Source organism: Eptatretus burgeri, chromosome 1, assembly GCF_056783735.1.
Source record: "Eptatretus burgeri isolate ZD-2024b chromosome 1, Ebu_testis_v1, whole genome shotgun sequence".
Classification (NCBI taxonomy): domain Eukaryota; kingdom Metazoa; phylum Chordata; class Myxini; order Myxiniformes; family Myxinidae; genus Eptatretus; species Eptatretus burgeri.
Window position 1 is genome coordinate 77,757,419 of NC_140961.1, and position 24,087 is coordinate 77,781,505.

Genomic DNA, 24,087 nt, shown 5'->3' on the forward strand with positions numbered 1-24,087 from the left:
ACTTCATTGTTGTTGTTTTTTCCCACACCTGTCACAGTGCTCGTTGGCAATCTTGTCAGGATGAAGCAAAGAACAGCATTCTCATAGTTTAGTGCCATCTTTAATACAAGATCGGTTCGATGCAATGTGGAGCTTCCACTTTTACTCAGTAGATGGGGATATGTGTCAACAATGCTTGTTTGCAACCCCATTCACTTGGAATATGTGAAGCAAAACAGAAGCAAATCTTATTGGTGTACATCTGACAAACAATTGCAGCAATATGGGTATGTGAACATGCTCTGCACATTGGGTTATCAACCATCACAAAATTAAATACCAAAAACTAAACATGATACTCATACATAGCTCCTCCTCATAGTTCCTCAACGGAACTTTCTTTTCCAGCCTTGAGTGGTAGACATGTCATTCATCGTGGCACAGCAAAAAACACACACACACACACACACACACACACACACACACACACACACACACACACACACACACACACACACAATGTTGCTTTCACAAGAAAAACCTGCTATAACTACAAAAAACCACAGGTTACCGCACTCGCTGCCACACACTGGTCCAAGCACCTGGCCACGACGGCCTTCCCCGCTCTCTTGTTCCGAGGGTGGCCCGGCACGACCCCTTCCAGGAGCGCACAGTCGTAAGCTGCCGTGAGTGCCCGACATGCCAAGGGCTTGAGGACGGGAAAAGAGGGCTACTCTGGGCGTGCCCACACCCAGCACGTCCACAACCAAACAGCCGGTTACATTTGGAATATGTAACAGGAAGCTGTCAGTTGACTATGGTGTGGTAAAATGCTAAGGGCATGCAAGTGGTCAACAGAAAAAAAATAAAAAAGTAGTAAGGACAGCAAGATAAACAAAAAAAGATGGGGTCAGGAGAGTAATAAATAAAATAGACATCAGGAAAGCAAGAAAAAGGAATTCAAGATATCAATTTAAAAAGGGGTGGTGAGGAGAGATGGTCAAATGATACAAAGATAAAAAGGGGGATCTGAACCACTAAATTTAAAATTGTGGGCAGAAAGGGACGATGAAAATGGGGGCAGGACACTAATTAAAAAAAAAAAACAAGGAACAGGGCCATCAAGAAAACAAACAAACAGGGGACAAGGACACCAAGAAAAACAAAAAGGGGGGTGGGGGTCGAGACACCAACAGAAAAGAAACGTCACAGCTCAATCAGAAATTTGGGTTAAGTGTGATAAAACAAGGGCCAAGGCATACGATGCAACAGACTTAAATGGCTGAAGAATGGCTGAAAGGTGGGGGTGAAGGAGTGGAGTGGGGGGAGAGAGAGGAGAGGGGAGGGGGAGGGAGCTTCAGAAAGGTTTGGAAAATTTTAATAACCGATGAAGCATGCTGGTAACAAGAGTTCCCTCTTCTTCCAGGCAGCACGAGCACATGCACAAGGACCAGAGAGGAGCAGATGAACCCAGGCAACAAAGAACTTGCCATAACACCAAAGCCTTTTCAAGAGTGCTGGAGGTTGGTCAAGATTGTCCCCCAAGACCAAACATGGAACTCTCACCACATCTTGCTCTCACCAGTCCTGTGCCGATCGTTTGCCACCGTACAGGAAGCCCGAGCCAGGAACGCTAGCCTGTGTGCTCGGTTAAACGACGCACAAACAAACAAAATGCAAAAAACAAGACTACCCAAAATTACCATTCAACCTTTTGCAAATGATTATTCAACATGCTGCACGGTCACAAACCTATCGGACAGGTCATAATCACATGATGAAAAATATCATCGCCAGAACAAAGCAAAGCAATGAATAGCTGGTAAAGAATAATAATTCCAAGAAATTAAAACAAAGCCTTCAGCCTTTTGTTAGAGAATTGCAAATAGCGCATGTCCCCCTGCCCTCATCCAGACCCCACAAACGAATAAACAACCACGGTTAAAAAGGTTGCCAATCCATGCACAATCAACATGTTAACAGCAGAAAGAGAAGTCTTAGACTTGAAGGATTCAAGAGGCTTTCAGAGCCATTTTGTTAACACAAGAGGAAACAGTTAGTTTGCAACTTCTCCAAGAAATTTCCTCAACACAACCCTACTTCCCTATCTACCTGAGAATAGTTCAGAGCATGAAATGATTAACAGCCACTGACGTCAATGCATGGCTCAAGGCCTTCATTCCTCAAAGGCTAAGCGCATGTAAGTGGTTATCACCCCTATTTTAGGGCATACCCTGACTTGAGTGGCATTTTTGAAAGTCACAAAGACTACTACTGGTCATGAAATTTGGTTCATTGCACAGACAGTGTTCCATAGGACCTTAAAATATATAGGTTCATGGGTCTATGATGTATATTACTGAATCTACAGGATTTTTATTGAATATACATGCCCAGTATTGGCCATTTTTCTTGTTTCACCTTAAAATATGACATATATTAGACTATGCAAAAATACAACATATAAAACATTCTAAATGAAATTTCTCATCGAATCAAAAGGGTGTCACCCACCGTCTGAGAAAATCAGCATTTGTGTCGGTCAGTGGTGGATTCGCATGATATATGCACATTCTGGCATATTTTTATTTTTTCTTGTTTTATTGCCCTTTTAGAGACTGGGACTATGAAATCACCGAACAAAATGACTAGTTTATCAATAACTCATATTTACGTGTCTTAAATTATTAAACCTATTACCAATAATCAATATAAAAAAATTGAGATGATCCAGGTGGATACTTAATTACAGCGGCTTGACCGAACTTTCCAACCCAAATGTCCAACTGCACGTCACGTTTTAAAAAAAAAATGCTTTTATTCTTCTGTGCATCAGATTATTTTCACTAAAATGTATTTACAAATGGGGCACAGTGATATAGATATAATAGTATAAAAAAATATTGAAAACATGCATGGCTTTGGATTAGAGTAATTTTGCATTTTATCCGACTGCACGTCACACTTTTATGAATTTGATTAAAAAATTAATTTTCTTTAAAATGTTTTAAAATATTTTTCCAGGTATTTAAAAAATATTTTATTAACTTGGAAGCCAGTTAAAACAGTTTTGGAGAATTTAGAGAGCTTTTTGTTACTCCCAGAATTGATAATTTACGTCCAAGAATTTGTTCGATAAATCTCTCTTTTAGTGCTTTTCAGCATCTGACAGTCACTGAATAGAGCAGTAATAAAAAATAGGTATGTATTATTTCTTAATAATCCCAGAAATTGGTATTTTGATTATTAGATTAGTTGCGAGAATAAGTTACATACTATAACCTTCATTTATTTTGCCAAAAAAGAAAAGAAAGAAAAATTAGGTAATTTCATTGAAAACTCGCAAAACCATCAGAATAGGTACCCCTTCTTCAAAGTATCATATTTCGGTATATATATATGTAATTAAGCTATACGGTTTTCTTGTTCTGAACTCAGTTAGACTTAAACTTTCAGGAAATGTAGTGAGAAGGCAATGGAACAAACTTCCTTTTTTGACATTTTTGAAACAGAGTGGTAACCACTTACATGCGCTTAGCCCAAAACAGAATCACAACAAAAGCAAGAAAACGACAAAGATGATGAGATTACTCGCAGAGCTTTTGCTCACCTCAGCTGATCTTGCACATTACTTGCAAGTGATAGATTAATTGTATGAAGCAATGTGACAACTTCAATGATGCAAGCCTTTTGATTGCTGAAAAGATTTTGCACTTCAACCTCTTAACGTATCCACCACTTCGATCAATGCACCACCAAGTAGAATAAAGGGTCATCGACATATTTTGTACAGTGGCAGAATCCAACTATCCATTTGGACCATACTCTGTGCAGAGCGTCGATGCTGCCTATGCAGTCTCCTGGGCTATTGGGCACAATCCTGGATTGGTCGCCACTCCGACGCAGGATACTCGAACGGGTCAATCATCCCAGCAAGCTAGTACTCACTTTGCCGACCTCGGAAGGATGACAGGCTGTCAACCCCACCTGGTAATAATTCAACGGTCGAGCAGGATTTGAACTCAGAACACGAAGATCCCAAGCCATTAAGAGTGGCAGAATCCTTGACCCAATCTGCTCTCAACTAACTTGTTACTCTCATTACCAAAACAAGGTTGGAGACGGGGGGGGGGGGGGACATTAAAGTTAGCTCCATCCATCGACTGATCATCCCTCCATGACGGCCCAACACTCCGTCCATGTACTTTTGTGTCTGCAATATTTCAAAAACTATTGATACATGTAGCTTTCACATTGCACATAACTATCCCTCGTGACATTATCTCAACATGATTAGCTGAATTATGTTGCCATGGCAACCATCTCAGTAACTTGGCTTGTTTCCGCACTATCTCAAAAACAGTTCAAGATTTAGCTTTCATATTACGCACAGCAATTCCTCATACCACCCAAAAGGTGGGGGCCTCGAGTATCAACTCCTTGTGTCATCTTTTATACATGACCTTTGCTAACAGTGCTATAAAGCTCATGGAAAAGTTTATATGTATATCACATGCAGACAAGGAAGGACATTATAAGACATCATTATCCATTTAAATTTATAATATTCCTCGCATCTCCCGTCTCCTGAACCACCTTGCCGAGCAAGTTGTGTCTCACTCTTCCCTCCAGGGTTTCAAGCAAAAGGTGCACCGCCATCTCTTGTCATCTCCTATTCCGACCCATGATCTCTATGAGCCCCGTTAACCCTTCCTAACACAATAATATGACTTGCTAGTTTCAGTGTTTACTCTTCTCTTTTCCCCTTTTACTGTTCATTCATCTCCTTGATGTTTGTCCCAGTGTGTCAGTTCTACCTTCAGCTCTTCCCTGGAAAAAATTTTTTAAACACATTACAAGGATATTGTGAGACAATGCATATATCAACATGGTATATGAGATTTTAACCTGGATTCACGTCATTGTGAGCATTGTGCTCCGATTGGAATACCAAACCTCAACTTGCAACTTCTTTTTCCTGATATTGCACCGAAAAAGAACAAAGGACTTCCTCATTATTCTTTGTTGTACAGCTCCAAATTTCTATCCACAATCAAGACAAGATGCTGGTATTTCTGCTGTGGGCAGTTTCATATCATGGAGCATTTGTGTTGAGGCATACATTGTTTCTTTGTCTTCCATTTTAGGTAGCAAGTACAGAACAGCAAACCACATCAAGCTCAGGAGGAGGAAAATATAAACAGACGCCCAAACCTCAAATCAAGCATGAAAGGAGTTGAACTAGTGGTGCGAGCCTCATCCTAATCATTGCATACCAAACGTGAGAGAGACTCTTGCAACTTTCATAACACTGCCATGTATGGACAAGAGTGCTCACTACACTTACACATTCCCACCAACCAAGCTGCCTTTGGTAATAGCAAACAGGGAGAATGGAAAATGGAGGAATATTTACAGGAAAACTAAGTAAATCTCAGAAATGTTAGCCATGGCAAACACATGGCTAAAACTACAGGACAAAAACTAAAAATGAAAAAAAAACTCATATATCCAACCAAGCTTCGCTTTTATATGAAAGGCTAACACAATTTTCTGCCATAGTGGATATTAATTAAAATGCACAAATACTGTATTACGCAAAAAAAAAAATCACAAGATCCGAATCAGTTGTGGATCGGCAATCATTTGTGAGAATCGTTCTGCCAGAGTATGATGGCAGCTCGCTGTCATCCTTCATTCCATTTCGTTAATCCACTCATGAATTCCAATGATATGCATGGCATCAAAGCAATTGCCTTTTGTTCCAGCTTTTATGCCATTTTTTGGATACAGTAATATTGTGTCAAACTGGAACTAAATTACAGAGGGCAGCAGATCCACAGACTGCCAGAACAATGAGCACGCATCAAATAGAGGGGCTGGGAGGGATAAAAAAAAGTCTGAAAGCAGATAGTGCAAGACCAGATGGAGGTGGTACAGGACCGCAAGGGTCCCAAACTGAAGGTGATGCGAAAGAAGCACCTCCTGAAAAAAAAACATCCACTACCTTCAAGTTAAAAGGCTGCTGCATCTCATCTTTCACAATGAGAATCTGCCACACCTTTACTGCCTCGAGGGGAAGCAAGAACAGATGCAGCCTTACACATGGGCACTAAAGATGAACGTTTTGTTTCTCGTAAGTAGCCGATGACCTCCAAGGAAGGACTATAAGTTCTGCCACAAAATCAAAGTTGACACTTGAACGTTTGAACCAGCTTGGAGATTTTATCAGTCCAATACATGCCGAATAGTTAGGCAAACTACGTCCAAAATAGAAATCAACGAAAAAGTGTCAATGGATACGTCCCTGTCAACGTGACATGTCAACGCACTGTTACGTTGGATGTCAATTCAAGGTCACATTTGAAAACGAGAACATCACTCGGTCGAGCACATACCTCTGCCAGGCTGAACAGTGTACGTTTTGTATCCCACTGATGGCCGGATCTGCATCCAGATCTTAACCAAAATCGAATCGATTCGACCTGGTCAAACACCAAACCTGTCCACCAAGTTTAATCCGAATACATCAATAACTCTTTGAAATATCCTGTTCACATACAAACAGAAAGACAAACAGGGGTGAAAACATAACCTCCGTCCACCTTCGGTGGCTGAGGTTATAGAAGTCCCGAGAGAGAAAAAACAAAGAGAGGTTTAAGAGAGACAACATCAGATGCTTCTAATCCTAATTAGTCTGCAAATTGATTTTCAAAGGGAACATGACCAAAAGCTCGAAAGATTGCACTTCCACTTGAAGTTCACGACAAAAGTAAATTGAACAATGATCTTTGTGAAGGAAAGGAGAGCAATTTGCCAAAATTGAAAGTGAGGTTTCAGGTAGATTACTGATTTTGTTTTTTTAATACTTTATCCCAAATCTGCAGACAGGATTACAGCTGCAGCGCGCACACGCACACGCACACGCACACCTGCCACCAGGGCTGAGGAACTTTCCTTCATGGCATGGACTCATTTGCAAAACGGTATATTTCAATGCAAGGTTTTTCAGGGAAGCAGAAAAGTAATGGATGCAGATGAACATGTTTGGTCCCAGAGTGCTGCAAATGTTCTCAGACAAATGAGGAGAGAGATTCCTATTCAGAGTAACACTCTGCTGACATGTGAGGAAAAGTTCCCAGCACAAGTTTGTGAACCCTGATTGTCAATTCTGCACAAGTTTGTGAACTGGGCAGGGTAACCAGGAAGTATCAATCAAGGCATCTTGTTCGAGATTTAGGGAAATGAAAAGTTGCTCGGAAAGCATGAAAGGAGCATGTCTGGGGTGGAGTGATCAGTGAAAATGGAATCATTGCTTTGCTTATGACGAGGAAAAAGGGTGGCCAATCTGTAATTAATGGGATCTCTCTTGTCGCTCTTCTTGTGTATGAGGATGATGAAGACATGACCCTCTCGGTGATGCAACTTGGTGTTAATGCATTGTTTGATTGCACAACTTAGATGGAAAAAAAAAATGTTCATTTTGTGTAAATCAAACAATAATGTGGAGATAAAAATTCAAAAGTACCACTGATGTTTATCCGTATCTTGTAGCATTCAACTGATGTGATCCAAAAATAATCTAGGTTTCATCACTGTAAACAAGTCACAACTTGTTGAGGTGGATTTACATTTTTCAGGGAAGCAGAAAGGTAATGGATGCAGATAAACATATTTGGTCCCAAAATGCTGCACGTGTTCTCAGACGAAAGAGGACAGAGACGGAGTGATGTGGTTTGCAGTTCAAATTCAAACTTGCCAAAATTAAGAAACAAAAGTTCATGAGTGGTCAAAACAAAGACAAAGTCCGACACACAACTGAGGTCAACGGGATATAAATTTTAGGTTATAAATCAGTTCACCGACTCTCGAACTGCATTGAAGCAGGCATGACAATAACACTACCTCGACAAATGTGCAAATTGATCTCACTCATTGTCGGGATGTAAGATTGAAGGCTGCAGTTAATCCCCCAACCCCTCCCCCCCACACCACGAAAAAAGACAAACCTTTGGAAAGACCTTATAACATGGCATAAAAACCAATATGCAATCCAATATGAGCAGCCTGTAAGTGACCTTTAAAATAAGGTATTGTTAATGGAGGAAATCCACATCAGCTTTCCATTGTAGATCGAGCATTAATAGGTCTTAATGGACAACAAGGTCTAGATCATTGACAAAGCATCAAATTAATAATGGATAAGAGAAATGTCCAAATGGTCCTCTTGTTGGAGCATATCTATGTGCTAAAATAAATTCATCAACAGAGAATCAAAGCTGTCATGTAGCAAAGTCTGGATTAACCTTTGCCAAGGTTCTTGCTGACATCCTCAAGTTTACACTGGAAAAGGTACACGTTTATCCACAGGAAGGCAAATTGACAATAACGCCTGATGACGATGATGACAATGACAATTAGCAAAACATTCTTTACTGGCATAAACCTTGTTCTTCAATCCAACAATGTCAAAGAAAAAATAAAAATAAAATAAAAGGTAAAATGTGAAATAAAAAGCCCTTTTAATTGTGGCTGTTAAAGTGAGCATCATGTGAGATCGAATCGTCGACTAAAGTGATTATTTGTCACATAATGTCAAGTTTTATGCATATTTGTCATTTTTGAGCCTGTGAATAACGAGACTCAAAGAGTTAATCATCTGAACAGCAATGCAAAACAATCTGTTAATATTTATATACCTCTCTCTCTCTCTGATATAACAATTTTTGCAGAATCAGTGCTGCTGAAGCAACTTCCTGAGCAAGGGTTACACTGGATGGTTTGCCATTGCATTGTTTTCCAGTAGTAATTATGGCAGGAATTTGGAATTCCGTTAGGGTGCCGGCGATAGCTCGCCGACTCTTCGTGAAGTACACCGTGGGGTCCTTAACGTCCACCAACTAATCCCACTTGCTACAGGTACCATGTAAACCTGCACTAACCTGTTTCATGATCAAGTTGTTGGTGACTCAACCATCTCCCCACCATGAACAGAAGGGTGTATGATATGGACACCCAACAGGATTTAAAAAAACAAACCTGTCAAAGGGCGGAGCAGCTCCTTGTGAGCCAACAGCCATCAATATGTAGTACCCAACTGTGTCTGAGGATGGCCTCCTGCAGTTGGATTACTATTTTTAGGAGGGTGGTGGCAGAATTTGCACTCTGGCCACTGTAAAACACTTCACTCTGCAAAACCCACAAATGCAAAGAAAACTGAAAACCCACTCCAGAGGAGTACCTCCTGCGCTGCTGCCCTTCACAGGGCAGCTCACTGGATGATGGGATCGGGGGAAAACCTTTGGGACCCCATTCCTTGACACGAGGAAAAGCATGGGGTAAACTTCCTGTGTCAGACAGCGGTGGTGTGTGACAGAGTGGGCTGGGGTGTCGTCCACCAGACAGCGGTCTCCTTGGGTTCACCTGAGGCGGTCTTTTCAGATGGGTGCCTGGAATGTCCGATCCCCAAGAGAGGATGATCACCTGCCTCTGTTATCATCTGAGCTCAATCATTTGAACATCGGTATTGCAGCACTCTCCGAGGTTCAGAGACCAGATCGTGACGAGATCATGGTGGGTGGTTACATCCACTTTGGCATGGTTGCTCAGATGGTTACCATGCCCAAGGAGTTGCAGTAGCTATGTCCAATAAGCTGACCCCAATGATAATTGAGGTAACACCGGTCAACGAGACTATTATGACAAAGGATTCGTCACTCCTTGGATGTCGTTTCCCTGATCTCTGAAAATGCTCCGAATGAGGGGAGTGACCTCACCGTGAAGGACGCATTCTCTGCTGTGATTGAATCTGTGGTTGATCAGTGCCCCAAGCGAGATACTCTTCCAGTCTTGGGGGATTTCAATGCATCGACTGGAACTGATAGGGATGGTTATGAGGTGTGTGTTGGTCCCCATGGGTCAGGAACTATGAACCAGAATAGCACTAAGTTCCTTGACTTTGCAAGAAGTCATGGACTTAGGGTGGCTGGTTCATGGTTTCAGCACCCACAAGCTCATCGCTGAACTTGGTATTCCAACACTGGTGGTGTGGCAAAGAAGATTGATGATGTGCTCGTTGATGGTTCATGGATAATGATCCAGAACTGCAGGACCGACCGAAGTGCTCAGTTCCTCAATACCGACCACAGGCTTGTTGGAGCAACTCTGAAGTTGCAACATAAATCTGGGAGAATGCACCATCCAGGTCGAGGCTGGATGTTGGCAAGAACAACGATGAGAGGGTAGCTGAGGAGTTTGCGAACAGGATGAGTGAGGATTTGGAGGGGGGGGTGGTCTGGGTGTTTTGGGAAATCCTGAAGAGTTGTGGAGTGCCTTCAAGACCAACATCCTTGAGGTTGCTGGTGGATGTCATGGAACCCACTGTCAGGTGAAGAACAACTGTCTCCCAGGGGGTACTGGATACCATTGACCAGTCACACGGCCAGGCTGAATGGCAGAGCTGAGCTGTTCAGGGTGTTGAAGAGTAAAACTGTACGTGCGCTGAGGGTGGACAAGGAGGTCTATATGCGAGGAATCTGTGAGGGGGTAGAGCATCACCAGTGGTCAAGTGATTCTCATCCCGCTTACAGGGGAATTCCCACACTGTGTTCGTCCAAGCCCGTCCCTTGGTGTATTGCAGTTCGAGCAGTGGGTGGTGCTCTTGACAGAGCAGTCCAAAGTGAAGACCCGCTGGACTGGTCACTTTGAACGGCTGCACCAGGCTGACCCACCAGCTGTTGAGTTGGGTGTCAGGGGTGTTACTATGCCGATTGCTGACCCTCCAATCAACTGTGATCCACCTTCATTTGTGGAAGCACAGACTGCGGTGAACCAGTTGAAATGGGGTAAAGCTCTTGGGAAAGTTCCATGCTGAACTTCTCAAGGCTGATGGAAATGCTGTACTCGTGTCGTTGCATGCATATCTGTGCTCTGTCTGGAACACAGGTATCATCCCAACTGACTGAAAGAGGGGCTTTGTTGCCCCTCTCTGGAAAGGGAAGAGTGATCACCAGGACTGCAACAACTACCAAGGGGTGACGCTGTTCTCAGTGCCGGGCAAGGTCTTTGCTCGGATAATTCTTCATCGGGTTTGCCACCATCTGCTTGAGCACCAGCGCCCAGAGCAGTCAGGCTTTACACCAAAGATGTCAACAATTGACGGTATCCTTGCACTTCGGGTCCTCACCAAATGCAGACGAGAGCTTTGGCAAGGGCTGCTTACAGCCTGTGTTAATCTCTGCAAAGCATTCAACTTGGTGAATCGGGATGTCCTCTGGAGGATTCTTGGTCTTCGTGGGGTGCCACCAAAACTGATTGATCTGATTTCTGAACTCTACTCTGGTACTGAGAGTGCTGTGAAGTGTGGTGGTAACATCTCTGACTTATTTCCAGTTGTTACTGGAGTTCGTCAGGGGTGTGTACTGGCCCCCACACACCGAAGTTTTCACTCTTCGATGTTGCAACATCATCATTATACATACTTGTACCAAGTTTGATTTAAATCCCTGATTCCAGATTTGAAATATTCAATAATTCTGGCTTTTAAATCAGTTTGATCATGCATCTGATCAGTTTGAAATTTAAAACATATATTCCCCATGAATACTAGATCATAAATGTGAAGTTTCATGTCGATTGATGAAGCGGTTCAAACGAAATAATTTTAAGATTTCAGTAAAATCCAGTATGGCTGACAGACCACGTGACCTATTAATTATATTTGGAACACCATGGTATCCCTAAGGCTTGGGAAACATGTTGGTGAAGTAACCCCTCGATCTGTCAAGCCATTCTGGAGAAGATTTTTTAAAAGGTTTTTATTCTTTAAAAACATAATAGATGCGAAACCATGTGATCTATGACATCATAGGTGGAGAAGCTTTCGTTCTTTATGGATAAGTGCTCTTACCTGTAAAGTTTTGCCTCCATCTGTTCAGCCGTTTTGGAGAAGATTTTTGAAGGCTTTCATGTTTTAAAAAATGGCTGCCGAACCACATGACTGATGACATCATCATTTTTCTACCCGAACAATTTAGCCCAAGATGACCCTCAAAATTTTTCATACTGATCAGATAAAACGCTCCACGTATGCAATTATGACGTCAGAACGAAACCACCTATGACATCATCAAAAATAAAATCATTTACGGAAGAAAGTACAACCCGAAGACATAATGCCTCCGGCAACTTCGTCAGCGGAGGCATAAAAACTGGCAACATGGAAAGAAGTGGGCTTGGGAAGATTAATGGGTTGGTAAAATATCATAGTTTTGGATGGGGGATGACTTGCGAAGGTGGTGAACAGAGGTCTTGAAGTATACAACATAATTTACATGTTTATTGAACTTTGAAGGAAAAGATATTAAATTATCTTTCACAAGGTGACCATTTACAATTGCAATTGAAAGGTTTTCATGTACTGCAGATAAAGCAACAATATCTTCATCAAACACAAACAACATTCTTTCGAAATTTGTCCTGAACAAGAAGTTAAATATGACCACCATTTCGGCAATGCACTTCCTTCAACTGACGAATTAAATTATTCAATTACCCACTGCTTTGCAGCACCAGTCTTCCATGACCAAGTTGCACTCATCAAATCCACTTCTTTCACCCTCAGCAACGTGAGCTCTTCAAATGTTACGATAGAAAAAGAATAGTACGTCTTTAAAAGTCAAGAGCTATGAGTGGGGAATGTCACTCCACAAAATCATCCAATGGTAAAAAGTATTTGAACAATGGCCAGATGTTGGGGCGAATCAAATGCCCCTTCAGTGGATACAAGACCGACTCGAACAGGATTCGAAAGAGCACATACCTCCACCAGGCTGAACAGTTCATGTTTTGGATCCCACTGATCAGACGGATCTGAATCCAGACCTGAACCAAAATCTAATCGATTCGTCCTCGTCACACTCCCAAACTGTCCACCAAGTTTCGTCCAAAGCCGTCCATAATTTTTTGAGATATCGTGATATCTATAGTTTTTAGAACAATCACTCAATGGTGAAGAATCACTTAAAAATTTCGGATCCATATCCGGATATTCACCAAAATCTAAGCAATTGTTCCTAAGCAACTCCGAAATTCTGTCCATCCAATCTGTCCACCAAATTTTGACCGAATCTGTCCAAAACTATTTGAGATATCATGCAATTGTATCGTTTTGGCCCTATCTTTCAATGGTGAAAAATCACTTTAAAATTATAGTATCCAGATCCGGATCTGGATCTTTACAAATGAAATAAATTCGTCCTCGTTACACACCCAAGCTGTGCACCAAATTTTGTCCGAATCCATCCACAACTTTTTGAGATATCTTGTTCACAGACAGACAGACAGACAGACAGACAGACATATGCATAAGCAAACAGACAGGGGTGAAAACATAGCCACCATCCATCTTTGGGATTACCTTGATGACGCCAACCATTACCTTGATGTGTTTCGACTTCTGAGTACCTTACAAGTAACGTGTGTCGACGTGTGTCAACGATCGCGTAACGTGCTGACAACTTATGGCCAGCGTATGCGGAACGTGTGTCATACGCCGAGTACGTTGAGAAATTTTCAACATGCTGAAAATTTCTCAACGTACTTGCCGTATGACGACGTATGCCAGCGTACTACGACGTATACCAGCGTGCCTCAGCGTGCTCTTAACGTATGCAAAACTTACCCATAACGTATTCGACGTGTGCCAGCATGGTTTGGCAAATTTTTCATACGTCAGCATACGCTGGCTAAAACGTCAAGGTGTGACAGCGGCTTCACACTTCGATGTCGAGTGCGGTTATGATTTGAATCGTCGAGCCGCAGCCTATGAATAGCCTACGCCATGTGATCGTCGGCGATACGCTGCTACGCGCTATGCATAAGTTAGACTATCGTTGGGCATAGGTTGTGAACGCCGACAACAAGCTCAGCATTCGTTGGTATAAGTTATCTATATGTGATTGAAACGTTCTGTGTACGTTACGAATACGTTATGCATACGTCCAACATGTTATGAATACGACCAAAAATAAAAAAAAAACATCAATAGTTCAGCGTACGCCAGCGTTTTACATACATTTTGATACCTTGCCATACGCTGGCTAAAATGTCAAGGTGTGACAGCCCCTTTAGTTTTGAGCTCTTCCTAATTTATCAACAATGTGGTCAACAGCCTTTCAGTAAAGCATCTTTTGGACTTAAAACTGTACTGAAGCATTTTTGAAATTCCTTACAAACTTGCCACTTTGAAGTACTGCACTAAATCATCACGAGCTGCACTTTTAGGTTGTCTCAAAGTAAATATAGTTTCACTTATCACATCGCACATTTTAAAGAATCCCCTTGCACATATTGAATCTCTCTAAAACACTTGGAATGTGATTCCAGTACTTCCACTCTTCATGTCATTCAAAATTCATTAAAAAAAAATGTTCCTCTAATCCATGTTTGGAGAAACAAATATGCCAAAGAGAACCAATTAAAAAGGTTTTTTAAAATGAAAAACGTTTCTGAATATGAAAGGAACTTCATTTCTGAGCAGCTCTTGATGCAAATGGCATTGTGGCAGTGAGGTACAACAAAAATTTAAATAAAAAAAAACTACATTTTTCAACACTTAGACGAGTTGGGAGGAAACAAAAATGCCAGAAATCTGTTAATTGACAAAAGTCTGGAATTTCTGATGGATGAACAAGGGGCCAGGTATTCGTTGGCATGCAGGAGCTAACGTTTTCTTTATTTACTCTTTTCAATCTCCTTGTTCAATGTCATTAGTTAGATTAATCTGATTTTGTCATTTCAGACGGTAATCCAGAATCATTCTACATCATACGATGATGAATTTTACTAAACTTGACCAACAAAGTGTCATCAATGTGCTGTGCAATGAGGGTGCAATCTCCAAATAAAGCCATGGACGCATGGTGACTGTATATGGTGAAGAAGTACCCTTCGACTCGAGAGCATCAAATTGGGTGCCTGACCAAGCATGGGCACAAGTGCTTTGAAAACGCCCCCCAGATCAGGATAGCCAGCAGATGAAACTGTATACAAACTATTAATCATGGAGAATTGCAGTGTAAAGGTCACACAAATATCCACAAAACTTGGAATTTCTCAAGGCAGAATTTTCTCTATCATCAATGAACACTTGGCTTTTCAAGATTGATTCTTCAAAACCACAGCACTCACGATCGATAACAAAGCTTTTTGGATCGACAAAGGTCACAGCACTCGGGATCAAAAGCCTCACGTCGCGCGCTTCTCGAACAGTTAAAAACAAATCAGGCTATCATTCGTCTGATAACTGGTGACAAAATGTGGCTTCACCTTTGGGAGCCTGAAACCAAATCCATGCAATCGAAATGTGCGATGGATCACTGCCACACAAGAAATTTTGCATCCAATCCAAAACTGGGAGGACTGTGGCCTCAATTGTTTCTGACGGAATTCTGATTGGATATATATATATATATATATATATATATATATATATATATATATATATATATATATATATATATATATATATATATATATATATATATATATATATATATATATATATATATATATATATATATATATATATATATATATATACATATATATGTACACACAAACACCTCACAAAACTACCATCCCAAGGGATTATTACATGAGCTTCATGCAAAAAAGTCAAACTCCAAGGGATGTTAACCAAAGGTGTGCTTCTCCGTTACAATAATGCAAATGTGCACAAGGCCCGTGTTGTGCAGAACACCATTCGTAACTTCAAGCAGCACCCCCCCCCCCACCCCCTCACCTTTGATCAATCCCTCCCCAATTCCCAAGCCTGCATCACAAGGATGTGGGCCAAAGTCACTGTTATCCATTTCAATATTTTATGTCCCACCTGTGTAGATGTCCATTCACCGATGATGAGAAACTAACTGAATCAATGAAGACATGACTGAAGGAGCAATCTAAAACATATCCTTAACTTGCATAGACAGTATGAATGAAAAATAGAGCAAATACAATGATGTCAAGGGACACTATAATGAAAAATAAAAAGGTGGTGTGTATTGGTGTATTGTATTTTGTTGTTACAACTAAATGTCCCTCGTATTTACGACAAATATCAGAAAATGTCACAAAATGTAAAATCAGTAAATCACAAACAAAGATGCATAGGGGTGGAGGGGATGTTGTCGAGGTGGTAAGGGAAGGAATTTTACAACATGCCTTTGATGAACACAAGGTATTTACTTTCTCTTACAAAAGAGAAAGCCAAAACACAAAGTTTGTAGCAATCAGGAAAACTCACCGAAGGTGCTTCCTCTTTCTCCTTCTCCCCATGACCCTTTTCCACTTCATCTTCATTGCTTTCATCGTGCTCTGATGGCTCATCGCTTTGCGACTGACGGGATGTAAGGCGGGAGAGAAGAGGTACAGACAAGGTGTCGAGGTACAAAGAAACAAGAGTGTGGGAAAACCAAAAAAGTAGACGAGGTAGTGCGAGAATGAAATGAAATGAAAAATGTTATTGAAAGCAGAATGAGTTGGCTGGGATGTGGATAAGACGTTGGGAAGTATAAATGGAATCGCAAGCAAGTGCAAGATGAGGTAAAGAGTATGAAACAAATGCAATAAACACCAAAACCAGTGTCATGCAAAACGCCAAACCGTATTGAAAACCCAGAAGAAACAAGCAAATAAAATCACTCAAGTTTTATTTAAAACTGTTTGCAAACACACTCATGTGTTAATCTCACGTACAATTCATTCGCTTAGAAAGGCTGAGGAAATCACGTTTGGTTTCATAAACAAGATACCAATAAAATATTAATGGAAAATATCATGAACTGGAAAATATGCGATGCAAAGTATTGACAACAAGCCATGCACAAAAGCGTAACAAGCCATGCACTGATTGAACAGAAATATATTGAAATCACTGTAAAACAAAGTAAAAACAAAGCAAAAAACTGAAAAAGAAGAAAAGCAAAGAAGCAAAAACAAAAATTACGTCAAGCGGGCGATAAGACACTCCCGTGGACCTCCGCTTTTCGCGTGGTCTCCGCCTTTCACGCACCGAGAGACGCGCCTTGCCTTCTTGGCGCTCTCCGTCCGCTGAAACATCTTCTTCTGCAGACTCACCTGAAAGAGCAGACGATCTCATGAAAGAACGTGCAATGTACGAAGAACCAGTCGTTCGGGAAACTGTCACGTATTCAAAATTACACCTTCATTATTAACTTGCCAGTATTAGCTTTGTAATCTGATTTTAACACTCGCAACAAAGCTGAAAAACTATGGAAGGCAGATATATATGGATAAATTTATACTCCCACAACAAAAATGCCTGCTTGAGTGGATCACGATTTCCAACATGTCAAGAGAGCCCCTTTCAGGCTCAAACATTAAAAATAACAAAAATAATAACAACAAGGAGCTGATTCTCTAGGTCCCCTGCCTTTCAGGTTATGAGAAATACATCTGTGTATGATGAAAGCTAAATGTTGAACGGTTTTTGAAATATCACATACACAAGCCAAGTTACCAAAATAGTTGCCATGGCAACATAATTCAGCCAATCACAGGAGGGATCCAATCAAGTTGAGATAATGTCATGAGGAATACATATCTGCAATATGAAAGTAAAATGCTCAACAGTTTTTGTAATATCTCGTACAAAAAAGTGCATGACGACATATGATAGGTCATGGACGGATGATAGGTCAGTTGGACGGAGCTCATTTTAATGTAACCCCCCCCCCCCCCTTTCTCTGACCTTGTTGGAGGGGTGGGGGAAAATAAAAACATTCAACTGGCAAAGAATCCGTCCTTATGGATGGGTTAATTCCCCCACAATTATAGAATTGGAACCAAATTTTTGAACCAAAAGGAAAGGTTGGTTTACAATGAAGGTCAAGCTGAATCCCCTTCGACATAACTTTGCTTGCTGTTTGGGAGTGCTCCCACTTATGTATTTTTCAAGTCCAATGTGATATATGCCTCTTCCCCATTTGTTGACAGTAAATTTTCAATTGAAGGATATGACAGTCACCTCTGCCCATTGCCTTTGGTGAATCAGTTGCCATGTGATATCCAAGCAACAAGGATCCTCCATTTTGTACCATAATTTGAAGAGGATACGGGATATCAAACCTGTAAGCAAGTCAAAGAGATGTACCGTGGAGAGCAGCAAAGCAAATAAAAGATATGCTAACTGACTTGAAAACACACAAATACAAACACACAAACAATAAAAAAGACTGAAATACAACAATACCAGAGCGAGAAAGCAAAGCATCATACAAATATCTCATCCACCAAATATCATCCACAAACAAATGAGAAAAACAATTACCAAAGAATACCTGCACAGAACAAGGCTGATGCTGAAAACATAACTCTCCCCCACAAAACAAAATCCTCGCCATAAACCAACACACAATACCATCTATCATATCTATATATATAACTAAAATTCTCATCTTGTATGTATGCATGTATGTATGTTCCTAAAATTATACAGCCAAAACGGTACACGATAGCGCAAAAATTTTAGGGCCACCTTACTCACCATTCCCCTGCGGTGTGCAGTATCAAGTTTCGTTTAAATCGGGCAACGGAAAAATGATTTAAAAATCAATTCCCGATTTAGTCAAGTACTCTTTGGGATTATTTGATCAATGCAAACAACCTCAGTGGTATAGTTCGCTGGAGCCATCTTTCTATTTTTTTCTTGTAATGTTTTTTTTTTTTTTTTTTTTCCATCAACCGCTGTCACAATGGGAACCCAACGGGTTCACGGATCGTCTAGTTAACTCGTATATTCCTAAACCACTCATCTTGTATGTATGTATGTATGTTCCCGAAATACAGCCAAAGTGGTAAACGATAGTGCAATAATTTTATGGCCACCATACTCACCATTGCCCTGCGGTGTGCAGTATCAAGTTTCGTTCAAATCAGGCAACGAAAAAAAATATTCAAAAATCTAATCCCGATTCAGTCAAGTAGTCTTCGGGAGAATTGATCAATGCAAAAAACCTCAGTGGTATAGTTTGCTGGAGCTATCTTTTTTTTTTTCTTGAAATTATGTTTTTCATCAACCGCTGTCACAACGGGAACCCAACGGGTTCACAGGTCATCTCGTACTCTAATATAGCTGCAGAATAATAAACCGGTGACAATCGGAAATCAATCAAACGGAAGACCAAGAAGGAACCCAAAAAAGTAAAAAGCAAAGATGGTTTATCAGGAGTCATAAGCGAGATATTAAAACGAGGAAACGCCTCACCATCCACAATTGTTCCAAAAATCAATGCATTCTGAGAAAGTACTTACCGAGACGAGAAGGGGGTCGCGGCCTGATTGAACTCAACCAGGTGCATAGAATGACATCTGTAGGATTGGCTGAGTACGTGAAAAGTTTGACAGACGACCGAATCCAATTTCTTCGCCAACATGAAGACAGCAAGCCAGAAAGGTATCCCTACCCCAAATTGCATAAAAATGCCAAAGACGGTACGAATAGAAGGTGTCACACATAAAACCGAAAGAGCAATGAATACAGTCCCAATGACTGCAAAAAAAAAAAAAAATGAAAGAAAAATAGAAAACAAAAAAAAATCAAAGGATATACACCAACAACTGGGAGAACAATAAAAGAGCAAGGAGATATTGAAAACATTTATTTAAAAACAAAATAGGTTTTTTGAACAGACAAGGCATAGACAAAGAAAGATCACTGGATTGGCGAAGGTCAGCTCAATTGGGATGGAGAACAAATCATAATAAATGTCCAAGACCAGGGACATTATACCATCGGCTTTAACAAAATGGTGGGACTGAGTCAATCATACAGGGTTTTTGGGTTTTTTTTAATACACAATGTCAAGGCTCGTATAAGAGCTAACACACAGAACGTACAAGAAGCAGGAAACAGGAGGGGTGGGAGAGGGAAGGACAAAACAGTGGGGAACAGAGATACGTGGTAGGGAGAGGGATGGGGCGGGGCACACAAGATGGACACGCCAGGGACTTTCAGGAAGGAAAGCAGGGAATTTGAAGAAGGTGGGTTTGGGGTGGATTAACGGGGGTAGAAAAGATCACGGTTTTGAAATGGGGGAAGATAAGAGATTGTGCTGAACAGCTGTTTTGAAGACCTGAAGGGAAGAATGGGATTGAAGTGTGTGTGGGAGTTTGTTCCAAAGGGGGGAAAAAAAAGAGGAATGAAAGAGTGAAGGTGAGCTGCGATTCTTGATTTTGGTAGTTTTACCAGAAAGGGTTGTTGGCGAACCTTGAGCGCTCTGTGGAAATATGGTGGGAACATATTGCAGACAGAGCAGGGAGGGGGGGGGGGCGAGACCGGAGAAGAGACGGTAGAAGACAGAAAGACTACTGACCTGCCTGCGGAAAGTGAGTGAGTCCCAAAGACAGCCTCGCCGCGGGAGATACCAATGATCCAAAATGCCTTGGTTTCCACAGCATGAAGCCGAGGAAAGTGAGAGGCAGGAGCACCAGTCCAAAGGGGAGAGCAATACTCCATCAGGCTGCGGACGAAAGCTTTGTATGTGGTCAGGATCTCAGGTGGGCCAAGGAAGGACTTTGTACGATGGAGGATGACCAGTCGGTGACTGGCTTTGGAGGCGTCACGTTTTAGGTTTTGTAAGGTAGAAACAAAAATCACGAGTCACCTCCCATCGGGATGTCAAAAAAAAAAACTCATGTCAGAACAGCTGTACACACTAAGGCACAATGACGTTTGTAAAGTAATCCACTGGCACTTCCACAACAATTTCAATCAACCAGCTCCAGAAAACTCATGGAAACATCAATGAAAAGCAATCATTGAAAATGAGGAAGTAGCACTCACTTGACCTGATGATCCCATTGAGCGTGAACATAAAAACAAAAAGCATTGCGACAGGATATATAGCCTTTGGTATAAAAAAAAGAAAAAAGAAAACACCATTGCTAATTGAGGTGACAGTTCCCAGCGATTTTGGCCTAAATGCATAAATCAAGAAAATGACCAAATAACAGGATCTCAAAAGATCCTGGAAGCTGAAGAATGCCAAAATTGAACCAGTGATAATAATTGGAGCATTGACAATAAGAAAGAAGAACATCATGGAGATCTTAAAAAAACATCCCTGGGAATATACTACAAACAAACTGCAGTTGGATGCTGTCCAGGGCTCAGTGACGATCCTGAAAAGAGCCTTCAGAACAAAACTTTGAGAACAACAAAATTTTGCAGATTGGTCAATGAATCGTAATCCCTGACTGAAATGGAGGTGGATACTTCGAGCCCTTGGAGGACTCCATTCCATCTTCTGAAAGCCACATATAGAGAAAACAACAACCAACAAAACACACACACCAAAAGCACTTCAAAAGAACTTGCCATTGCTGGCTGCTTCAGAGGTGGCAAAAGTTGGTGCAGAACTGCCTGTGGAAGCTTTGGTTCTGGATTGTGCAAAAGAATCAGAAATGCTGGAAGTACTTCCCTTGGATGCCTGGAGAGGTACTGTACCAGCAGCCGAAGAAGTAACCTTTGTGCGTTGATTCGTCTCCTGACAAAAATAAAAAAGACATGAAAGAAGTTTGGTCAAAATACCATCACTGGTTCTGATCTAATCAGTTCATCTTCACAACATTATACATACTTGTACCAAGTTTGACTTGGATCCCTTCAGCCATTCTTAAGTTATCGCAGTAATGAAAACCTATCACGGACACAACCCAAAAGCTTCATGCCTCTGGCGACTTAGTCAGAGGCATAAAAAGAAATAAACAATGTCAAATACACAATGAAAAACAAGACGGTTATGTGAGCTTGAAAAAACATATCAAAAAATTTAAAGCAAGATCAAGATTAATAGCAGTCCTCAAATATTGAGGACCAGCACTATCGTGGTGACTTTCTTTGAACCATTCGAGAGTAGAACATTATTAGGAACACGACAAAAGTGGATGCAACACAAACCTCTGTGATGGGGTTTCGCACATAACGCACCCTGATATCAAGAATATCTTTGGTTTCAAGCCCAGCCCTGTTGCTCTCCTGCTTCCCCTCTTCTTGAGAGGGCTGGGGCTGCTCCTTTGCCCTCTGGTCGGAACTGTGCATTCGAATTTTCTCAGCTTCCCGCAAGTCAGTCAGCGTGATTCCCTACACAAAACAATTACATAAATACAGATACAATGAGCAATATGCAAACTATAATCAATCATCCCTGAGATAGATTGTGCTCAACACCACCATACTACAATGAGTACTCAGGCAAAGTGTGGACACAAGAAGTCATCTTACCTGCGTGGAGCGGCGAGTCTGCCGTGCTTGCCGCGAACGGGCTTTCCTCTGTGACTCAGATTCTTCATCGCGTACAGGAGTGAGGTAAGACCTGATCGAACACACACACAACGGTGAAAAGCACAATTTATTTAAATCAATGTTTGCACAATATAATGCATGGATGTATTTTCCTTTGATAACCACATGAAAAGAGTGAACATGTACCTGTCAGACGTGACCAACAACCACGAAATCAGATCAATGCTACAGCCAGCAACCATAATATTTGTTCCTCGTTACGACCAGCACCCACACAATTAGGTCAATTTCCTGAGCAGAGGTTTTGGAAAACAGCTTACCCAGTAGTCTGATACAAATATATATTAATGCTGGACAACTATGATCAAAGATGCCTATGCCCAGCAGATTAGGCAATTTGTTTTGATGAAAGACTTAAAGGGAGCGCCTAATGCTAGTTTTGTTACGTATCATTATGTTTTTGGATCAAAAATACTTTTGAGGATGGGATCACATCAGCCAATTCAATGAGAAACATCAGCGATATGGGTCATCTGCCAGACAAAACTGGCTAAACGTGAATATTTATTAACATAAGCAATGCCAACATTAAAGCACAATAGCATATTTACGAGACAAGTAATAACCCTGGGAACCCAGCACATTTGCAAAATTTAGTGGAGATTGGCCCAGCTGAGTTGTTGTTTCTTTCTTTTTCGATTATTTTCAGAAGCACGTGTGCGCACAAAACTTTTTTTTCTGTACACAGTCGAGGCTCGTGGAAGAGCTGACGTACCGAACGGATCAGGGCGTGACACACAACAACAGGATGCAAAACACGCATGAATGGGGTGGACAAGATGGATACAGAAGGAAACTCCAAGGAGGGAAAACTGTAAAGTTGGAAGGAGGAAGGGGGGATTTGGGTCGTGTCAACGAGGGTAGAAAAGATCATGTTTTTGGATTGGGGACGATGCAAGATGGGAGTGAACAGCGGTCTTGAAGAACTGGAGGAAAGGGTGAGATTGAAGAGGATGTGGAAGTTGATTCCACAGGTGGGGAAAAAAAAGAGGAACAAATGAGTGGAGGTGAGCAGTGATTCCGGAGTGGATGCGAACAGTTTATCTGTGACTATTAAAGAGCAGATTGCAGGTCACCAAACATGTTCTGAAAATTTATCAACATGATTATATGTGCATTAAATAGTTCGATGCAAACTATTGTGGTTGCCCAACGATTGGGAAAGTTAAAGAAATTTAACTCCGAAGTTATTTCTCGAGGCTGTTGAAAAAAACAACTGCGTGCCATATATGGATGTTGATGTCACGTTCTCCAAAACAAAGCGGACTCTCACTCGCTCATTGAAGAAGTGTCCAGTTCAGCAGGCCGTTCCTTCACTTTTTTGAGCTTGCAACTGTCTATGTTATCCTTTTTTATTTTGAATTAATGCAGAACAAAGTTATTTGGACATTTGTACATCATGCCTCCGAAGTGTCGAATCATGTTTTGCGAAAATGGCTGGAAAACGGGTGATCGCTCCCACCGATTCCCGAAGGAATCAAACATTCGCCGGCAGTGGATAAGATATGTACAAACAAAACGGGCAAATTTTCCCCCAAAGAAAACGGGTAAAGAGGACCCTTTGGATAGACTTGTCATTTGTGGTGACCATTTCACAGCCGAGGATTACGAAGGCATAAACACATCTGATCACCACTCTGTGAATATGAGTTGTTGGTCGACAAGTTCTCCAGATACTGCTCTGTCACAGATTCAATTGTTGAGTTTAAGTGAGAAAAACC

At 41.2% G+C, this 24,087-nt stretch overlaps 1 protein-coding gene across 15 annotated transcripts in view; it reads right to left on the reverse strand.

Annotated features, from left to right (window-relative positions):
* Nucleotides 1-24,087, reverse strand: part of PPP1R12A (protein phosphatase 1 regulatory subunit 12A) — a 269,267-nt gene that overhangs the window by 26,754 nt on the left and 218,426 nt on the right. For 11 of the 15 annotated variants that reach the window (XM_085889079.1, XM_085889175.1, XM_085889071.1 and 8 more), the window contains 5 exons: nucleotides 22,286-22,376; nucleotides 21,962-22,144; nucleotides 21,380-21,548; nucleotides 16,988-17,118; nucleotides 16,286-16,378 (listed from right to left, as the gene is read on the reverse strand). In XM_085889079.1, coding sequence (XP_085745205.1) covers nucleotides 16,286-16,378; nucleotides 16,988-17,118; nucleotides 21,380-21,548; nucleotides 21,962-22,144; nucleotides 22,286-22,376 — 667 coding nt within the window. The remainder of the gene's footprint in view (nucleotides 1-16,285; nucleotides 16,379-16,987; nucleotides 17,119-21,379; nucleotides 21,549-21,961; nucleotides 22,145-22,285; nucleotides 22,377-24,087) is intronic. The other 4 variants (XM_085889132.1, XM_085889142.1, XM_085889103.1 and 1 more) reach the window with 2 other exon arrangements.